Below are 19,330 nucleotides of genomic sequence, written 5' to 3' on the forward strand. Positions count from 1 at the left end.
AGCTACTTAATAGTGGTTATAACCCTCTCTCAACTCTATAACTCCGAAACACGAACCTTGACAAACAAGGCCGCTGCGCGGAGAAACAAGTTGAGCGCGGTACTACCAGGGATGTGGTGAGGATCGAACTCGGAACCTCTTGCTTATGAAGCGAGCGCTTTACCACTACACCACTACCGCAATAGGCCTTTAAAATTTTGGCCTTGGCCTTGATTGTTTTGGCCTTGGCCTTAAAAAAAAATACATATTTTCTTATTGATTTCGTTGAATTCTGCTATTTTTACAAAATGTGGTTTTATTGTCACAGCACTTGCTACTTATAGTTTTGTTAATATTTGGCCTTAATGTAAGGCAAAAATTTAAGTCTTTGGTTTTGAAAATGTTTTCGCAGGCTTTGGCATTGAAACTCCTAATCTTGGCCTTGACCATAAAAACTCTTGTCCTTAGTCTTGTAACGTGTGGCCTTGACCTTGCTACTTTTGGCCTTGTTAAAACTCTGTATATATATATATATATATATATATATATATATATATATATATATATATATATATATATATATATATATATATATATATATATATATATATATATATATATATATATATATATATATATATATATATATATATATATATATATATATATATATATATATATATGTATATGTATCTGAATTTGATTTTGCTTATATAGAATCAACTATTATAAATATCATTGATGAAGAGGAGCACACCAGGCTTCTCTTTTTTAATGAGCTTGCGCTACAAACAAAGCAGCAATGTCCTTGTTTTAAAGCATTACAAAGTTTTCAATTTACATACATGTTAAGCTATTTTATGTACGCCTAAAGTAATTTTAGCTGAGCAATTTTTTATCATTTTTTAATTTTTGAATTAGTCTTTAAATGGTAAATTAAAGAAAGAAATTAATTTAATAAAAAAATAATACATAAAAAAAGAAAGAAAAAAGAACTTAATTTTTTGAATTAAGAATATGAAAAAAAGTTTGTTACAAAAGTTTGAATTATGTTAGATAAACATTATTTATAAATTAAATAAATTCAGGTAAAATTAAAAACAAAGGAAACTTAATTTTTATTCAGATAATCAAATTTGGTGATAGTTTGATGACAGATTTTTTTTGTATACAAAGTTATTAAACAAAGCGTAAAAAAAAACATAAAAGAAATAATTATATTTAAAAAATTGTATTTATCATTGTGGATGTTGTTTATAGGATTGAGATCAGGTCAATTGCCTGGCCATGGCAGTACATCAATTTTTTTCCGTTTTAAATAAGCCATAACTCTTTTTGCTGTGTGGCAAGTTGCACAATCTTGCATAAATATAAGATTTTGAATTTTTTTAGACCAATCTGGCATTTCTGGGAATCAACTGATTTTCTAAAACTTCTATATACTGGTCCTGTCTCATTATTCCAACCACTTTGTAAAGACGTCCTGCTCCTTGCCTGCAAATAACAAACCAGATCATTATTGTGGATGCTTGACTGTTTCCACAATGCAGTTAGGATGCAACCTTTCATTTGATGGGCAAAAACTCTTTTGTCCATCATCACTTGAAAGATTGATTTATCTTAGAAGCAAACCTAAAATAATACTTTTTTTAATTGATAAAACATTGTAAAATAAGTAAGGATAAGAATGTGAATAAAAATAACTTTTCCCAATCCTCAACAGACCATTGGTGATAATTTCAAGCTCACTCTAGTTTTTTTTTCTTCATGAAAGAATTTTGTTTTGGTTTCTATGCCATACAATGAGACAACAATACCAGCTTCAAAAGTAAGTTTAGTCAATTTTCTCAACTTAGTTTTTTTTTTTTTTTGATTTGTTAAAAGTGACATTGTGCCAGAATGGCTGAAAATCAGATCATCAAACTGGAACTTATATGGAGGTTAAATATGATTTAAAAATTATGGTCTTGTTGTTAAAGACAGTACAGAGCATGCTATTAAGCTTGATTAAAACATTTAGAAACAAAGAAGACAGCGAAGCATATTTAATGATTGTTGCTGATCTTTCTTTAAAATTTAAAACAACAGATAAAAATTCTTCAATACTTTCTTTAAACAAAAAAATGTACAGTTAATAAAATGTTTTATATTTAAAGCACATAGCAAAAAACTAATGTAACAATTAATGTAGAATACACTAACAACTAACATTTGTAGAATAAACTAACCAGCTTTACACCCCTTTTTTAATCAATAGCAAACAGAGTACTATCTGTACTTGGAGTCAAGTTCTTTAACAAATTTAAAAATGACTTAAGTACCAAAATCTATAAAGCACAAAAAACCATTGCCATCACCAAGTTCTCTAAATCTATTACTCACTAGTATTCATGGTCTTTAAAGTAACTTTTCTTCTGTTGAGTCTTATTTTTTGCAAAGTTCACTAGACCAACTTGCTCTTTGTGAGACTAATTTGAGTTCAGGTGTTTCGTCTTGTGATCTTAGTGTTGATGGTTATCTTCCTTTAATCCGTAAGGACTCCAATAGTCACATGCTTGGCCTAGGCATATACATTCGTAAAAATTCACCCATTTGTCAGGAAACTAGGTTTAAATCCACATACTATTTTTTTATATGCTTTCGTTTAGCACCATTTCGTTTATCGCCATTATCTTTGTTCTATATCGCTCTCCTCCATCTCAAGACTGGACTCTTTTAGATATTATTTCTGATCAAATTGACCAAACCCTTTCTCTTTATCCTTTAGCCAATATCATTGTTATTGGTGACTTTAATGCTGAACACACTGAATGGCTTGGCTCTAGTGTCAGTTACTCTGCAGGCTTTAAGGTCCACAACTTACAATCTGAATCATTTACTTTCTTTACTCGACTTATTTCTTGTTTCTGATCAGTGCTCAGTTTTTCCACATTCACCTTTAGGTGCTTCTGATCATGGTTTGATCTCTCTAAAACTATTATCTCATTCTTCATCATCAGAATCCTCCTATCATTGTACCTCTTACAACTACCTTAAAGCTGACTGGTACTTTTTCCGTGATTTACTTCGTGATAGCCCTTGGGTAGGAATCTTTTGTCTTCCTGCTGACAAATGTGCTTCTTATGTAACTTTTTGGATTCAGGCTGGTATGAAATCTTTTATTCCCTCTCGACAAATCAAAGTCAAAACTCACTCTTATCCATGATTTTCTTTTAATTGTGCTGCTGCAGTTTCAAATTGTAACCATTACTTCCATATCTATTGCTAAAACAGTTCTCCAAAAAATAGAGGTCTGTTTACTATTGCAAGAAACCATTTTAAAAAGCTTTTGTCTAATGCCAAAGCCCACTATTCTCAGGTCACAAAATCTTTTATTTTATCTCAAAAGTTAGGTTCCCGAGACTTCTGGAAAATCTTTAACAGTGCCTATAATAAGGACAAATCTGTTATTCCACCTCTTTTACATGGTTCAGATTTTGTTACCTCATCTAAAGACAAAGCCGAATTGTTTGCTAATCTCATTTCTTGATTCCACTAATCACATCCTACCTAATATAGCCAACACACAGGTTAATTTATTGCTTGACATCTGCATCTAAGTGATTTCCTGCTTAAATTCTAAGCAGAAAATCACTTAGATGCAGATGTCAAGCTTGTGGTCCGGAAAACATATCTATTATAGTCTTGCAGAAGTGTTCTCCGGAGCTGTTGTCTATACTTTTAAAACTATTTAACAAGTGCTTATAAGAGTTTGTTTTCCAATTTGCTGGAAAGTAGCATCTATTATCCCTATTTTCAAAAATTGTGGAGAGCAATCTGACTTGTCTTACTACTGTCCCATTAGTCTTCTTCCCATCATAAGTAAGGTTTTTGATTCTTTGATTAACAAACACTTATCTTAAATGTAATAACATACTTTTTTATCATCAGTATGGATTTTGATCTTTTAGTTCTACTGCTGATTTATTAATGGTAATAACTGATAGGTTTTATCGTGCATTAAATAGATGTGGAGAGCTATGGCTACTGCTCTCGACATTTCTAAAACCTTTGATAAAGTTTGGCATGCTAGTCTTTCTCATTAGCTCTTTTCTTACAGTGCACAGTGGGGCGGATATTAGACATGGTGGACAAAATTATTTTAATCTTTTTTTTTTTTACTAAAACCCTTTATATGTCCAAAGAATCACTTTTTAATAAGATATATTTACTTTTATTATAAATTTTTTGTTAAATAGTTGCCAATACTCAAAATTATTTAACAAACTTTATAAAACTTTAAAAACGCGGATTTAAATTTTTTTAATTTCAAATCATATAACTTCTTAAAATCGTGGAACTGAATGACAAACTCTTCTGGTGGAATAAACTTAAAATAAAAATTGGTGCAACAAACTTTAAAAATAAAAATGCGCACTAAATTATACTTTGAAAATATTATATAATAATATCGATAACTCTATTATCGATATTATTTTTGAAGATCTTATACCATTATATAAAGGATATGTGGCGGTCTTCTTTTTCAGCACCATTTCTTAGAAGCTGGTATGTTGATTTTGATATATCACCACTAATAGTTAATGATAAAGTTTCATCATGTGAATATATCTAAGCAGGTTTAAGGGGTTTTTATTTCAAATTTCAGAAATTTTTGTGCCAGTTTCGTACTTAAACTCACTTCTTAGTTTTAATTTTACTGCATGAAGTAATTTATGGCTAAATAAAATATTACTAACATTCTTAGGCTTATTCTTTTTGTTCTGTTACAAGCTTTTCAAAAGAGCCATATGGTTTCCCAACTTCAACTGATGATGTAGCATTTAATATACCGTAGGTGTATTGAAAATCTTGAGCTAGCCAATTTTCATTACTTCTCTCAAAATGAGTATTATCATTGTTTGCAGCTATTTTTACATTATAATTTTATAAAGCTTTTCGCTCAGAATCCTCTAGTTTAATATCTGCAGAAACTAGAACAGTTAATATCAATGAAAAGAATGGTATATCATTAGGAACTTTATTTTGTTTATTTTGTTGTAAAAGTCCGTAAATGTCACTAATTTTTATTTTATTACTAAACAAAAAAACCAAAAAAATTGTTAAGTAAACAGTGCAATTTGTATTGAATTAAATAACAAACAAAATAACATGTATTTTTGTTTACAAGAAATAAAAGTTGATTTCAAGCAAATAACATAAGTTACAAGTCATTGTTTTAAAATGTTAAAGAAACCCAAAATGGGAAGTTAGGGACAGTGTAGTTAGTTCAAATTGGCTGTATAAATATTACATTTACTAGTTCAAGTATTTAATATAGGTTTTCGTAGGTTCCCTAAATTATATGACACTTTTTGTACAAATTAAAAGTAATAAATGTTAAAAATTCACCTCGTTATTTTAAATCCAGATTATAAGTGTATTATAAAGACTGATCTTTACTTTAGATTTTTTTTCGAAGTGCTTTACTGTTAAATATTTTAAATATATAAACTAATTCCGTAAGCTTATAAAATTTTAAAAGTTATTGTTTATTATAGCTATGTGAAAAAAAAAAAATTTCACGCTTTTTAAAAAAAAAAAGTTTTTCATTATACATGAAACCGCAACTAATTTTTGTGGCTTTAAAAATACTATCATACTCAAAACAATTTTCAAAACTTTAAATTAGAGTATTGCAAATATGTTTTAATATATGGTTTTGAATGTAATAAATATTTATTTTTTAGGTTTTGTCCACCACCTGGCCCACTGTGCAGTGTGTCAGGTACCATCTTTAAGATTATTGAATCATTCGTTACCAATCGTAGTATAAAAGTTGTCCTTGATGGACAGCACTCTTCTTCATTTCCTGTAACTTTAGGGGTTCCTCAAGGTTCTATTCATGGCCCTATACTTTTTTTAATTTACATTAACGATCTCTCTGAAATTCTCACATCTCAAGGTGGCATTTTTTGCTGATGATACTACTATTTATTCCTGTCTTGATAAGAAGCCAACATTCTCTGATTGCTTGGAGAAGGAACTTGAGATTGAAAAGGATATCACTTCTGCTAAAGCATGGAGCTCTCAGTGGCTGGTGATCTTTCAGATAAAACTCAGTTTTTTTCTGTTAATTGTTATCACAACAGTCAAGATCTTCCTTTATTTATGAATGGTAATGTGCTCGATGAGTCACCTAACCTTTGTCTTCTAGGATTAACTCTTTCTTCCAATCTTTCTTGGGTACCATAATCAAATCCTATTCAAAATTAGCACTTGCTAAGGTTGCATCCCATTATTGTGCTTGTCACCTCTTACTCTCTTTCTATTCTATTCTTTATCTCTATAAATCTCAAATCCTTCTTTTTATGGAATACTTTTGTTATATCTTGAGCGGAATCCAAAGTGCAAAAACGCATTGTAAGAATAGTTGGATCTGCACTTGGAGCTAACTTTTAACCATTGTCACATTGTCGTAATGTTGCTTCTCTTTCTCTTTTCTATAAATACTTTCTCTTATCTATAAATACTATTATATTTATAAATATAATATTACTTATAATTCTAAAGCTACTTTGTTACTTTTAATATTTATGATATTGCTTGCTTAAATATTACTTTTAATATTCTGTTGTAATGTTTTACTACTAAGATTTTGTTTATTGTTTAAATTTTGATTAAAATTTAAAAATGTTTTACTACTAAGATTTTGTTTATTGTTTAAATTTTGATTAAAATTTAAAAATTTCTTTGATAGAAGTTGCTCCTTGTATAAATGAAATATCCAAAGAAGTTAATAAAAAAGAAAAAGAAGTGTTACATAACAGCAATGAAAATAAAAAAAAAGAAAAAGAAATCGTAAATGAAGATAGAAAAAAAACTATTATATCTAAATTGGATGATATAATTCTGAAAATGGATGTAAGAAATTGATTTACATAAATACAAAGTTTAGTTTTTGAATCAGAAGTATTTTTTGTTATTGAAAAGAAGTATCTTCTGCTATGTAAAATATTTTTCAAAAAATAAATCTGAAATTAGAAGTTTCGAAGTAAGCATAATCACTAATTAATTTTAATTTTAAAAAGTTTTTTTAATTAAAAATTTGAGATTTTATTATTTAATTAAAAAATCATTTTTTCAGGAAACATATGGTTTAGACCATGCAATGAAATTGTTGAACGCATTTGAAGAGCGAATCAAGATAGAAGTTAATTTATTCAATCAACTTAACATTTCTTCTAAAACCATTGAGATGAATAAAATAGGTTGTTAACTTTTGTCAGCTTTTCAATTTTTATTCATCCGTTTTTTCTCTTAAGTTTTATTTGTTAATTTATCGATTTTATGTTTAGTCTTTTCTGTATAAAATTTGCATTTTATTAGGGAAGTTGAGGCTTCTTAGCTGTGGCTTACCTACTTAGAATAAGTCTGATTTAAAACTCCCCCTAACAGAACCCCCCCCCCCTAACTAATTGTAAGTTATAATAAAAAAGACTTGTAAGCCTGAAATAGTGACATACTGAAATTGCCTCTGCAGGAGCTTCAATACATAAGTATTATTTTAAAAATTTATTTACAGTCTATATTTACAATTTATTTGTGGTATGTGTTAACTTAAAATGTGTTTTAGCTTGTCAAAAGGTTTTCACTTTACCTGTTTGCTGTTTGCATCAATCAACTTTGGTTATAGTAATCCTACTCAATCAAATAGGGTAGGATTACTATAGCTAAATGTTAATATGTAAGATTTTTTAGGTTTTTGATTTCCTTAAGCTAAGGTAGCATCAAAATCTAATACATAAACAGGTTACTAGGTTACAGGTTGATTGATCTGCAAAACAGGTTAATACTAGGAAGAGTATTAACCTTTTTCGCAAATTAGGACTCTTGTATGATATTTAATAAGAAAGTTGCATTGTGGGAAATTCCCTCACAAAGGCCATGGCATAGCACTCCAACAGGGCACTATGATTAAAACAGTTTTTTTCAACACTTTTTTACAATCATTGCTCAGTTCTTTAACTTGATAACACAAACCTTGAGAAACAAAAGTTATGCAGAGAAACAAGTTTAGTACTGTACTACTTGGATACAATAAGAATTCAATTTGTAATGTTTACAAAGCAAGCGCTCTACCATTGCTCCACTATTGCATTTGACATTAAAGTGACAAGGTCGTTTAAGTTGAAAAAAATATTGTTCTTTTTTTTTGGAACAAAAAAAAAGCTATAATATAATATTATATAATATATAATATACAAAAAAATTATTCTTATAGTTATTACGCTGTTGAAGTTAAATTATTACCAAAGTAACATCATGTTAAATGGTGGTTTTGTTGAAGCTCCCAATGAATTATTTGTTACAGGTATTTGCTTTGTTTTCTATTGATAAAGCTGAGTTCAAGTATTTGTTATTTATTTCATTTCTTTTCAAAAATATATTTAGACTAGTGGTTTCATTTTTTAGACAGATAGTAATATATTTAGACTAGTGGTTTCATTTTTTTAGACAGATAGTAATTTGCATTCAAGTATTTGTTATTTATTTCATTTCTTTTCAAAAATATATTTAGACTAGTGGTTTCATTTTTTTAGACAGATAGTAATATATTTAGACTAGTGGTTTCATTTTTTTAGACAGATAGTAATTTGCATTCAGGTAAATGAATTGTAAAAACTTTTTTATTGATTAGTTGTTGTGAAAATAAATGCTTTGTATATTTTTATAATTTATGAAAATCTATTATTGAATATATGTCTCTATTATATTATTTTCATAAATATTTTTTTTAAAGTAAAATAAGACATTCAAAACATTGTTTTTAAACAGTACCCTAAGGAAAATATTTAGATATAACTCAAAGGTTAAAATATTTAAATTAAATAAATTTTGGGCAAAGAAATAAATTGAGTTCAATACTACCAGGGACATGGTGTGGATTGAACTGAGAACCTCTTGCTTATGAAGCAAGTGCTCTACACCACTACCGCATTTACAACAGTATGAGCAAGAGAAATACAAAAACTATAAACCATTTACAACAGTAAGAGCCAGAGAAATACAAACAGTAAAATTTAAAATGTGAACTGGGTGAGGGTTCATGAGATGATAAAAAAAATTTTTTTTATTTGGCTAAAAAAATTGATTTAAAAGCACAAAAAATAAAGCAAATAAATTGAAAAACTTAACAGAAAACATAATTTTACTAACATCATTAGAAGTTGCATTTATAAGGTTTAATGGACATGCAGATTATAATAAAAATGGATGTACACCTTGCAATAAAATATTTTAAAAGTTGTATAATAAAAAGAATGAGAAAAAAGAATTTTACAAAAAAACATTATTTAATGTCAGTATCATTTTAAAAGAAAGTTCTTTGATCTTATGAATACAAGTTCTAAGAGATTAAAAGCTTATCATTTAGAGTCTAGATCTTATGAATACAACTTCTAAGAGATTGGTTATTAAAAGCTTATCATTAAGAGTTTGGTTATTAAAAGTTACCAAAACTTAATGCTTGAGTTGCATGAGAAGAACAATTAAACAAGGTCGTGGCAATATTCTGAAGTTATATAGCATAAAATGGTGTTGGTAAAATATAGTTAATTACTTTTGTGTTTAAAAAAAAAAATCTCAATAAACATATGGAAATATAAGTTATACTTATAAACACTACTTATAACTAAAGTCTTTTTAACATTTTTGATAAAAAAATTTTTAGATTGCGCAAACCCCTGATTTAGATTGTGCAAACCTCTGATTTCATTAGAATTTGTTAAATAAATTAATAGATTACACTGGTCAACAGCTGTTTTTGTACCAGGGTATTTGCAGGGATATTAGTTGATTTTATATGAATTTGCCTATCAGTTCCAATTTTTAAGATATACCATTTTAGTAAAATAGTAAATTACCCTATTTTCAGTAAAATCCATAGATCAAATCAAGAGGGTAAACATGGAATTTGGATTATTATATTATACAAATATATAATTATATACTATAATTACATTTTATTATATTTATATTTATTATATACAAAGATAGAAGAAAAAGACATGTATGAAACAAACTTATAGTCACTGAACAAATTAGTCTTTATTTTAATTAAAAAACAAATTATAGTAGTTATAATAACAATTAATAGTCACAGAACAATCCAAAAGTTTCTTTTTTGTGATATTGTTGAATGATTTTTGGAAATGTCTTTTTTAAAATTACAGCACCAATTGTGTGCGTGTCTGATCTACCGTGGTAGAAGTCTTCCATAGTTTTTATATCTTGGTGAAATCTTTCACCTTGCTCCTCATTCATGTCTCCTAAATTTACAGGAAAACAGTCTAAATGACTGTGTAAATAGAACACCTTAATAATCATATTACACTATTTCAGAACTGCTATGCATCTCATTTTACCAGCATAATTTGTATTATCTTTACATTTTCCCAGAAAGTTTCTGAAAACTGCAACAAATGAAGTCCAGTCTTTTTGCTCAGCCTCATTCATTAAATTCATGATGGCAGAGTCATTACTATGTTGTCTTATTTGTGGACTATCAAATATTCTTTCTTTAATTATTTCTGTACACAACTATGGAATCTTCTCTGCTATATTGCTCCTTAAAGCCCAGCTTGATCTCTCATTCAACTAAGTGTTGTTAATGACATTCTTTTTCCTAATGTCCATGTTTTCTCTCTTTGGTCATTCTTATCTAACCCAGTGGTGTTTTTTCTCTGTTATCCCAGAGGCACAAGAAGCAAGGATACTTGGTAGAAGCAAGGATACTTGATGTAGCTTCATTGCTGCCCAAGGAAAAAGTTTACCATTTTAGGTCCACAAAAATTACCTCATTGATATTCCTGATACTTTAGCTTTTCCAAGACCAAAGTATTGAACCGAATTTGTTCCTACTGTGCAAAAGTGGTATAGTGGTAGTGGTCCTACTGTGCAGAATGCGGTAGTGGTAGAGTGCTCGCTTTATAAACAAGAGGTTCCGAGTTCGATTCCCACCAAGTCCCTGGTAGTACTGCGTTCAATTTGTTTCTCTGCGCAGCGGCCTTGTTCGTCAAGGTTCGTGTTTCGGAGTTATAGAGTTGAGAGAGGGTTATAACCACAATTAAGTAGCCTCCTCATCTGTAGTGGCCTTCTCAGCCTTAAAAAGGTGAAATAACAAAACAAAACAAAAAACACTTTTTAATCTTTGCTTTTAGCTGTCAATAAATAGATGCCAATCATCTTGAAAACATTCATGAAGACCAAATTTTTCCTGCAGCCCTCTAATTTCAGGAAAAATTAAAAAATCTTCTTCTTAAAAGAAGAAGGGTAGCAGATCTTTTTCTTGTGTATGGTAAAGTAGTTTTGGTTGCTTGTTCAAATAAATATTTGTAACTTTAACCTGGAAGCAAGTAACTCAGAAGCACATGTTGAAATCTCTGGTGAGGTCATTCAACTCACCTTGGTTGAAACGTTGTGGAATTGATGACATCCCCTCACTGTCACCTTAAATAGTATCAGAAGGTGATCAGAAGCAAAATATTTATTCTTACAGAGCTCTTGAAGCTGGAGAAACATTGGGATTGGCACTTCCTCTTAGTAAAGAATTAGTTGTCTTGAAGAAACTAAATCAGTATACATCCACTTGCTACGATTGTTTTGATTGATTTCAGTAATATTTACTAGACAGAAATAACAGTCATTAAAATGGTTTTGAGGTTATTTGAAACCATCCGCACGCTAAATTTTACACTTTGTTTTTTCCCAGTAGTCTATTGTCAAAAATGTTCTGTACCAGTTTTACAGACTTAATGTGGTGCCCAGGTTTTACCTAACACCAAATTATCAAGTATAAGCCTCCTTTACAAAGTCACTGACTGTTTTTCTGTTTTCTTTTAACATATATTCTCCGCATATGTAGTGAAACAAATCAGTGATTTACACAACTTCTTCAACTTCAGCTCATTTTATCATGTATAACAACAAAAAAAAACAACAATCTACAACACAGTATATTTTATGTTAAGTTAACAAAAGCACTTTCCAAAACAGTTAAAACTTTAAATTTCATGTAAAACTGCACCTTAAAAAAGCATAGCTAAAATCAATTGTAAAATCCTTGGGATCAAAAAAAATGTTATAGATCATTTATAAAGAAAATTTGAAAAAAGCTTAACCTGACAAAAAAATTAATGTGGGGTTAATGTGTCATTAAACAACAGCCACACTTGATGGGATGACATAAATTAGGGTCATGTGTTAATGGTATTTATACAAATTAGGTGGAAGCCAAATATGGTCAGTATATAGTTATAATACTTATACCACTGAAGTATTATAAATACCATAACCATACATAGCTCACATTATGTGATTCTGTAAATCAAGTGTGGCTATCATGTGGTCTTCATAAGAAAGATAAATGTGGCCCACATGTACCCATACTGTTTATAAGTGGAATAAAAATGTTCTAATCTAGTTTATATAAATAGTTATAAATTAAATTATAAAAATTCTAATCTAGATTAAAATTAAATATAATTTGATGATCAGTTTCCACACATATGCAGAACCAGTTTCCACACCTATGCATTTTAAATTTTAAACAGATTAGTCTAGTTTTTTCAAGTCTGTTTAAGCAATTTTCTATCTAACATATTTCAACATAAGTTTTTGGTAAAATTTGTAAATATCAAAGTTTTATTAAATGAAGAAAAAAATCTCGACACATTGCATTTGTTGAAAGAAAGAGAATAAAATGAAAAGTTTTTTGTATGTATATGTATTTATGAATAAAATTATAAAGGTTAAAAAGTATAATATTTTGCGCTTTAAGTTTTTTAACTAATATATGCATTTGCATTTGTATAAGGATAAGTTATTAGATTTGTTTCTATATATTCCATATGCAAAACAAGTCATTAGATTTGTTTCAATATGTATTTTCCAACACATAGCCCATGTGAAACTTTCCTGTAATAATATAGTGCAATGTTCATTTTTATTTAGTGTGGTTTTCAAAGGTATTAACATAATAACCACACATGGGTTGCACAAGGGTCATCCCATAAAGAGGACTGGTAAGCATATGGTTTACATTTACTTTCCACACGTGGCCCACATAAAGTTTACACTTCTTACAATTTCTTGTGGGAAATTCCATCAAATTTTCTTGGTGAAAAATCATGGTCCGACATTGACAATCAAATTAAATTTCTTGATTTCTTGTACCATTTTTTAAAAATTAAATTATAACTATAATTCTTTAAAAAAAGGTTACTTCATAATGATTGTTATTACATTTACATTTGTTAGACAAAAAAAATGTCAAAAAGTAAACTCATTTTGCTTTTTAATTTTTTTTTAGGGAATCGGTCCAATGTTTTAGTTATGGGATACTTTTATGAAATTATTAACATGATTGGTGTTTTGAAGTAAGTAATTATTCTATACAATTCAAACATTACTGACTTTGAAACAGTTTTAGGTAGATAGTGCGTAATTAACAGATTGTCTTCTGTGAAATATTGATAACTGACCCCACCACATTTCTGGAAGCACCCCATCAATTAGCTTTTTTTTCAAAGCTGATTTGTTGGTGTAGGTTTTTAAGTTATGTGGTTGTTAGGTTTGTGTTTATAAGTTATATGGTTGTTAGAGAAACAAAAAACCTACCCTATAGTTGTGCTCTCTAATTTGTTCTGCTTCCTAAGAAATGAATTTAGAAATAATGTAAATTACAAATTATTCCTCATTTTTGCTATATTTTTTGTTAAAAAACTGGAACATAGTAGTTAATGTAATGAGTTGTTGTATGACTGGTGTAAAGTAGTATATTTTTTATAACTGATTTATGAAGTTAGTTGTTAAAAGTCTGGTTGTAGTTTATTGATAGTAAATTATTTTGAGCATATGTGGTTAGAGCGCTTGCTTTAAAAGCAAGAGATCCGGGTTTGAAACGAGCCTTGGAAATATTTTCGCATCACAGTAAGGAAGGAGACATGAACTTCCTAGTTAAGTTCACTTCCGCGGTGCTCTGTGACAAGACTGTTAGGTCTTCTTGGGGCACCTAAATAACATAAAAAAATATGAAGTTTGTTGATATGGAGTTTAAACAATTTTTTTTTAAACTTACAGTTACAAAAAACTTCTTTAAAAGTTTAAAAAATAATTGAACTACTACTTGTCTTTTTTTTTAATGTTTTATTAAAAAAAAGGCAATATAAATTTTTTTTAGCATTCTGGTGATAGTAATAAAATCTCAGCAGTTTTGGGGCATAATGATAATGATCCATTTAATTAAATTTGAAGTGAAATAATTTTGTTTCTAATTTTTTTTAGGGGAACGCAGTTGCGTAAAAAAAATGCAAATTTTACTTTTCTCAACTCCGAATTAATGGCTGTTTCAATATTTCCACAGCAGACAGAGTCATTTAAAAAACCTGTTGTAATTGTCCAAAAGTTTAAAACGGTAAATTTATTTTAAATTTTAGAATTATCCGTATTAGATGTTTTAAACAGATAATGTAAGATGTAATATGTAAGATGTTGGTCAACAAATCAAATAAGATGTTATTTAAAATGAAATTAAAATCTTATTGACTAGCCAACATTTTAATGAATTTAAAAGGTGAAAAAAGAAACCATCTTTACTCTTTATCGTATTTTTTTATTTGCATTTATTCTCTTATTGATATTTATTCATTATTTATCTATCTTTAAATCATCTACCATTTTTATTTATCACTCTTACTCAGTTTTCTTAAAAAATGTGAAAAAACTTTTTTCCAATTATTGTAAATTTTTGAAAAAAAGATTGCTTAATAACAATTGCTGCTTGTGACAAAATAAGTAAAATAAGGAACAAAATATTTTTTCTATGGTCTCTATGGTTACCTATGTAAAGCTAGATTTGGGTAGTAAAAGCTCTAGGTTTATAGCTTTTAGCTATTTCTTGGTTATACATCTTATTATTTAATTTTTTTTTTTATTAACAAATAATTTTTCATTTTGATATTTTATTTATTTTATTTTTTAAGACATTATTGAAGCAATTATTCATAATCAGATACCCTTCTTAGTATTAATTGTTTTGCAAATCAAGACTGAGTGTTACTACCACTAGGAGGATTACCATGCTAGGTTTATGAGTTCCTCCTACATTTACCTATAAATTTGGGGTTTATGTCAGAGTTTACATTCTCCTCAGTAAGTTTCTTGTACCACAACTAATGAGCCTTGCCTACCCTTAGGATAGGGGTAGGATCAGTAAAGTATTGTAAAAAAAAACATTCTAGAGCTGGTTTTTTTAATATAACTTTATTTCAAAATATATTTAACAAGAAAATTACGTTATAACGTTTGCCAATGAAAATAGGAAATCATTTATCTACGCAACAGCATGTTTAGTTATTTGTTTGTTGTTGAAAATAACTTTTGTTCTTAAAATATGTTTTTCTCAACCAATATCTAATTTTGATTTTTAGTTGGTAAACATTATCAGAATTCTAGTCATCCATGTATAATTTTTGTTTAAGAACTGCCCGAAAAATTTTCTGCAAGATGAGTTTTAGACATTTTCTGGGTTTATCACTTTTGGTATCTTTTAAATTTGCAGTTAATCTATGACTGATTTAGTATAGTATGATAAAGCTAAATTGGATCAAATTTAATTTAATTTAGTTTGTAATATTTGTGAATGAATCAGACCAACCACTTGACAATACACTTGTTGTGATGTCTTGAATAATACACATCAAAAATTCAACTTTATATAATATATAAAGTTGAGACCCAGGCCTTTTTTGATTTTTATATTATTTAAACTCATTTTTTATTGTTTAAGTTCTTTCCTAATTGCAGTATTAAAATCGCTCTTGATAAGAAACACATTTTCTTCATTCCTAGTAATCTCTAACAAGGTTCCATGCAGTTGGATTATCTTTTGCTACTAACCTGTCATGAAAACCATACATACAATCCATTGTAAAGTAAGTTTCTTCTGAGGTTTCCTCTCTTTATCATGCTTGCTATCTTCTTGCTCCTGATTCCCTATAATTTAAAAACCGCTATAATTCTTTTATTTGTTAATAAAAAATTATCTTGTCACTGTCAAAATACTGTTGTTATATTTAGGCTGGTTCTTCTAACAATGCTCTTTCATTTTTTTAGACATGACTCAAATATTACAAATAGAAGGTTGCATCTCGCATTGCAAATATAAGGTTGCATCTCTTTCTCTATTTTTAAAATGAATTCATGTTTACTGCAAACCATAATCTCTTGTTTCCTTACCAAAACTTAATATTACTTGATTTCATTCATTCAGTCAAGTTGGATCTATTTACTGTAAATGCTTCTTTATGCTAAAAAAAACTCCGATTTACAGCAATCTTTAATGCTATATTAATGCTTTAATACAATCTTTAATCCATTCATTCTAGTTGTCGCATTCTTCTGACTATATTGAAGTTGTCCAAAAAATTTTTTGATTTTTTTGCTCTTTAATTATCTTCTTTAGTAACTTAAGTTTTTTCCAGCTTTTTTGTAAAGAAAGTTTGTTTAAAAATAAATATATTACAACTACAATATATAGACATTTACTTTTAAGGTTTTTTTTTTAGTTTTTAGATTTAACTCCTAACTGTGTCTATTTAAAGTACAAAAACGGAAGTGTAATTTGGTCAGATGAAGGATGCTTTTTGCATAATTTTAACTCAACACACATTACTTGTCATTGTTATCACTTAACAAATTTTGCTATTCTAATGTCTGTAACAAACAATGTGGCATTGTTATCGGTAAGATGATGCAGATGTTTTTTGTTATTAATTGCTCAGTAGGATGTTGACTTTTTGGTATCTCCAGTTTTCTGTATAAAAAACAGATGAACTTTGGTTTGAAATTAACTGAAAAGTCATTGGTTTTATTTAATTTTTGAAAAAGGTCACCCACCATGACCCTTGATTATACACTGGGTCCCATATATCAGTGAATTTTTAATCTATCATATCAGTGTATAACATATATATATATATATATATATATATATATATATATATATATATATATATATATATATATATATATATATATATATATATATATATATATATATATATATATATATATATATATATAAATTAGTAAAAAAACATTTATCTAACTTTTATCTTCTACTTTAAGTTTCACCTATGCTGGATCATCAGGAAGTGTTACTAAATCTCAAAAAAAATTCAATTTATAGAAAAAAATATTTTACATGAAGTTATAAATTATTATAAAAAAATTTTTTAATTACTATATTTTTTTTGTTAACGGGAAATTACAGAAAGTAATTATTAAATAATTTTCTTTGGAATGGGGATAGTTTAATTTGGTCATTTGTTTCTATAATTTTTTAAGAGGTATTTATTTTCGTGCCTACATTTAGAAATTAATTCAGATTTTTTAATAACATCTATAATAACATTTCCAAAAAATGTATGCTATGTTTGCAAGAAAAATTTGAAATAATTACTCATTTAAATCAAGAAAATTTATTAAATAAAAAATCTGAATTAATTTCTAAATGTAGGCACGAAAATAAATACCTTTTAAAAAATTAAAAAAATCAAATGACCAAATTAAACTATCCTCATTCCAAAAAAATTATTTAATAATTACTTTCTGTAATTTCCCGTTAACAAAAAAAATACAGTAATTAAAAAAATTTTTTATGATAACTTATAACTTCCTGTAAAATATTTTTTTCTATAAATTGAATTTTTTTTTAGATTTAGTAACTCTTTCTGATGATCCAGCAATGGTGAAACTTAAAGTAGAAGATAAAAGTTAGATAAGTGTTTTTTTACTAATTTATTATTGCTCTGTTCTTTAAGATCATTGAGCACTCTATTTGTAAAATACACTAACATTATTTACATATATATATATATATATATATATATATATATATATATATATATATATATATATATATATATATATATATATATATATATATATATATATATATATATATATATGTGTATATATATATATATATATATATATATATATATATATATATATATATATATATATATATATATATATATATATATATATATATATATGTATATATATATATATATATATATATATATATATATATATATATATATATATATATATATATATATATGAATGTAAATATAAACATATCAGTTTATATATCAGTGAATTTAATAATCTTTTCTACTGAAACATTTTAAAAAAATATTGCAAACAAAATGTCATAAAAAACGACCTTATCAATTTTTAGTTAAAAAGTGTTGTTTTTTATATATAAGACTTTAGTAATTCATTTTTATTTGAAATACGGAAGCCAGTGTGTAATCAAGGGCCATGGTGGGTGACCTTTTTCAAAAATTAAATAAAACCAATTACTTTTCACTTACTTTCAAACCAAAAAGTCAACATTCTATTGCTCAGGTCGGCAAAAAAGAGGTGTTTTGTTGTTGCCAAGCAAGCCATAGGTTTTTTTTATAATATTTCTCATTCTCATTACATAATTGTAATAATTATTTTTCGTTATAGCAAATACATTTGATTTTATTGCTGAAAACCATTTTTTTTCTTAATCTTTAACTTGTAAACTGTTTATTTGTTTCAATAAATTTTAAATAAAAATTTTTTGTTTTCTAAAATCACTATAAAGAGACTTTTTCTTTTTCTTTTTTTTTGAGACCCAGGCCTTTTTTTTTATTTTTCAAATTTTAAACTCATTTTTTATTGTTTAAGTTTATTTCTTTTTTTTTATCTCAATATTCTTTTAAATTATGTTTTGTCTAAGAAATTTGTTATTTTATATAATGTGTAATTTCTTATTTCACATATTTCTGCTATATATGGAACTATAAGGTTATATGCTATATATGGAACTTCTAATATAATGGTGGTTGAGAGAGTATTATAAGATTCTAGCTCTATGTAAAATAACATTCTAAAAATAAAAATATTTACATGGTTGCTTTACAAGTGAGCCATCATCTATTGTTACACTAATCATAAATTAATATTGTGTGTTTTGTCATTTAGCCTTATCATCTATTTACTGTAAATGCACTTGTTTTTGATTTTAGGAGATGTAATAGGAGAGGTTTTAGAGTGGTGAAAAACGATTTAAATATTCAAACCTTACTTAATATTAGGTTTTTTTTTATAAATAAATCTAGTTTCAATAAATTTAAAATAAATGAACATGTTTTTCAGTGGTTTAACTTTGGTTGCCATAATAATATTTTTGAACTAGTGGGTTGAGACAGAGAAAGTAGATGCACACACACAAAAAAAGTCTTTAGGAGATATATTTCAATATAATATA

At 27.4% G+C, this 19,330-nt stretch overlaps 1 protein-coding gene across 3 annotated transcripts in view; it reads left to right on the top strand.

Moving 5' to 3' along the window:
* Positions 1-19,330, top strand: part of LOC101238289 (adhesion G protein-coupled receptor E3) — a 70,093-nt gene that overhangs the window by 36,105 nt on the left and 14,658 nt on the right. For all 3 annotated transcript variants that reach the window (XM_065801218.1, XM_065801219.1, XM_065801220.1), the window contains exons 8-13: positions 6,719-6,882; positions 7,106-7,229; positions 8,243-8,332; positions 13,331-13,397; positions 14,305-14,434; positions 16,587-16,763. In XM_065801218.1, the coding sequence (XP_065657290.1) occupies positions 6,719-6,882; positions 7,106-7,229; positions 8,243-8,332; positions 13,331-13,397; positions 14,305-14,434; positions 16,587-16,763 (752 nt within the window). The remainder of the gene's footprint in view (positions 1-6,718; positions 6,883-7,105; positions 7,230-8,242; positions 8,333-13,330; positions 13,398-14,304; positions 14,435-16,586; positions 16,764-19,330) is intronic.

The sequence above is a fragment of the Hydra vulgaris genome, chromosome 07 (assembly GCF_038396675.1).
Source record: "Hydra vulgaris chromosome 07, alternate assembly HydraT2T_AEP".
Lineage (NCBI taxonomy): Eukaryota > Metazoa > Cnidaria > Hydrozoa > Anthoathecata > Hydridae > Hydra > Hydra vulgaris.